The sequence below is a fragment of the Epinephelus moara genome, chromosome 21 (genome assembly GCF_006386435.1).
Source record: "Epinephelus moara isolate mb chromosome 21, YSFRI_EMoa_1.0, whole genome shotgun sequence".
Taxonomy (NCBI): domain Eukaryota; kingdom Metazoa; phylum Chordata; class Actinopteri; order Perciformes; family Serranidae; genus Epinephelus; species Epinephelus moara.
Genome location: NC_065526.1, coordinates 20112520 through 20115417, shown reverse-complemented (window position 1 = coordinate 20115417; position 2898 = coordinate 20112520). Strand labels below are relative to the sequence as shown.

Below are 2898 nucleotides of genomic sequence, written 5' to 3'. Positions count from 1 at the left end.
TGAAACATTATCATTATGTTGCTCTTAAAAAGGTGGCACACCCTAATATCACACACACACACGGTGTTGCTGGAACACAGCTGATAATCATATCACATTCACAAACTGAGACACACGTTCCTTCTCTCCTCCCTGCGTCTCCTTTCATGTTAGTCGATGCATACATGCTTCTATGCATCACACAAGACAATGACGCAAACACAGCAAGTCTGTTCACTCTCTGCTGAGGGCTGAAACACATATTGCTTGTCCTGATTTAACAGAGCGTGGAGTTTGGAGACTGTCACACACACACACACATTACACATTGTCTGATTCCCATCGGCGGTCTTTCCTATTGCCAATAGTTCCTGATTATCACAGGGCCAAAACAATTCAAGCAGGGCACACACACAACACAGTATCCTGTGATAGAGGCACTATCAGCACCTGACACCTCGAAAACAGGAAAAACGTTTCAGCAGGAACACAGATGTGTTGGTGTGTTGAGGGGAGGAGCGTGACACGGCTATATATCCCCTGTGGACGGAAATCTTAACTTCACTCCGCTGAGAGAGGAGAGGGACCGTCATGTCGTACTATGAGGTAAGGATGTTGGTCATGTGTGGAGCTTTTATGTAAATTAACAAATCTGGATCTGCTTTTGCTTCCTGCTCTTACTCATCATCATCATCATCATCTCCTCCGCAGCATATCGTCTTCGACTATGACCTCAATGACACCGGCTCAGGTTCTGGTTCTGGTGACATGGGGGTGGATCTGCAGGAGCTCTGTGACATGGAGCATGTGATTACTGATGAGCTCCAGCAGGTCTTCTTGCCTGTGGTCTACGCCCTCATCTTCATCCTGGGCATCACTGGAAACGGCCTGGTCGTCATAGTGCTGGGCTGCCAGCGCAGGTGAGAGGTGGAGGGTTGGTGTTTGATCTGATGAATCTCTTTGTGTCTGTGAACCACTAGGCTTAATGATTTCCTCCGCTGTGTTCGTCCGCAGGTCAAAGTGCAGCCTCACAGACCGGTATCGGCTACATCTCTCTGCTGCTGATCTCCTCTTTGTTCTGGCGCTGCCGTTCTGGGCCGTGGATGCAGCTCTGGCCGACTGGCGCTTCGGAGAGGTCACCTGCGTTGGTGTAAACGTTATCTACACAGTCAACCTGTACGGCAGCGTGCTCATCCTGGCATTCATCAGCCTGGACCGCTACTTGGCTGTAGTCCGAGCCACGGACACCAACACCGGCGAGCTGAGGCAGCTGCTGGCACACAAACTGGTTTATGTTGGTGAGTGTTGAAAGATTTTTACTTTTTTCAACTCTTCTGTCTGACCTCTGACTCCCACAGTCTCTTACCTCTCTGTGCCTTCTCTCCCTGCAGGTGCCTGGTTACCCGCCGGCCTCCTGGCAGTGCCTGACTTGATCTACGCCCGCACTCAGGAAGGAGGCGAGGGGGCCACTCTGTGCCAGCGATTCTACCCAGCAGACAACGGTCCCATCTGGGTTGCAGTCTTCCACCTCCAGCTGGTCCTGGTGGGTCTGGTGATCCCAGGTCTGGTCCTCCTTGTGTGTTACTGCGTCATCGTCACCAGGCTGACCCGTGGCCCGCTCGGGGGTCAGAGGCAGAAGCGGCGAGCTGTCAGGACCACCATCGCGTTGGTCCTCTGCTTCTTCGTGTGCTGGCTGCCCTACGGAGCGGGCATCTCTGTGGACGCTCTGCTGCGCCTGGAGGTCCTGCCGCGCAGCTGCAGACTGGAGGCCGTCCTGGGCGTGTGGCTGGCGGTGGCTGAGCCCATGGCGTTCGCACACTGCTGCCTGAACCCACTGCTGTACGCCTTCCTGGGGGCTGGGTTCAAGAGTTCAGCACGCAGAGCCCTCACTCTGAGCCGAGCCTCCAGTTTGAAGATTTTACCACGAAGACGCCCGGGGGCCTCCACGACCACAGAGTCCGAATCCTCCAGTTTACATTCCAGCTAGTGTTTGCTTGTGCTGTATATATGTGTAAATACTGTGTATATGTGTGTGTGTGTTTAGTGTGTGAGAGGAGCAGTCTGCTGGCCCACGACTTGTCTTCCTCCTTCACTGTGAGGTTTCTCCTGTAAATACTGTCATCAGGTTTGTTTCACTGCTGCTGTGCTTGTTGTTTACTGTTGTAGATGTTTGTAATAAAATATGCAAAATACCCATATGTGTGGAAAATGTCTTCTCTTAAAAAAGTATCTTGCTTCCTGAGTGAAACTGTGAATTCTTGTGAAATTTAACCACTCGACCACAGCTAATGCCACTCTCACAGAGACAACATCTCAGTGGGTGAGATTGATATCATTAAGACCCAAATTAAACAATTCAGAGTCTACTGAGCGAGCTAATGAGACGGTTGATGAAAGCAGCTCAGTTTTATCACAGCAAACACATGGGTAAGCGACAGGAAAGGTGGAAACAAGTGTGAATCAAATCTTTTTGGTGTCCAACGCTGCAAATCATGGTTGTTTTTTGGAAACACTACCGTTTTAATTTGTGTGTTTTGGGGGCAGAGTTGGCGGTTAACAGACACAGATTCTTTGAAAAAAAAGTTGCCATTAGTTGGCATTGTGGCACGTGCTCTTATCTTTATTATGATCAGCTTGTCTCCCTTTAGACTGAGTCATGATCACTCAGCCGCCTGCCATCTGAATCCACTGATCCAGAGCACGAACGCAGTAAAGTTCCTTTGAAAAATGAAACTGCTTTTTGAAAATGGTGCGATAGCCAGGTGTATCTGAGTCACACGCCTCTGTGTGTGTGTTTGTGTGCTGTTTTGGGGGTGCAGATTTATGCTGATGATATAAACAGTTTGCGCCTTCTACGTGAGAGAGAAGGGAGCATCAAACGGTCAGGAGGTCCATTTTTTCCAATACTTCAACGCTCAC

General features: G+C 50.0%; 1 protein-coding gene across 1 annotated transcript; it reads left to right on the top strand.

Moving 5' to 3' along the window:
• The first annotated feature begins 430 nt into the window (after positions 1-430).
• Positions 431-2168, top strand: LOC126382982 (C-X-C chemokine receptor type 4-like). The gene is made up of 4 exons (XM_050033306.1): positions 431-585; positions 691-899; positions 994-1277; positions 1371-2168. The coding sequence occupies exons 1-4, from the start codon at positions 571-573 to the stop codon at positions 1964-1966; spliced, it is 1104 nt and encodes a 367-aa protein (XP_049889263.1). The 5' UTR covers positions 431-570; the 3' UTR covers positions 1967-2168.
• Positions 2169-2898: the final 730 nt, after the last annotated feature.

Excerpts from the sequence above, each read along its gene's own strand:
- LOC126382982 (XM_050033306.1), top strand. Across the intron at positions 900-993 it reads GTGCTGGGCTGCCAGCGCAG|GTCAAAGTGCAGCCTCACAG; the intron begins GTGAGAGGTGGA and ends GTTCGTCCGCAG. Across the intron at positions 1,278-1,370 it reads ACACAAACTGGTTTATGTTG|GTGCCTGGTTACCCGCCGGC; the intron begins GTGAGTGTTGAA and ends CTCTCCCTGCAG.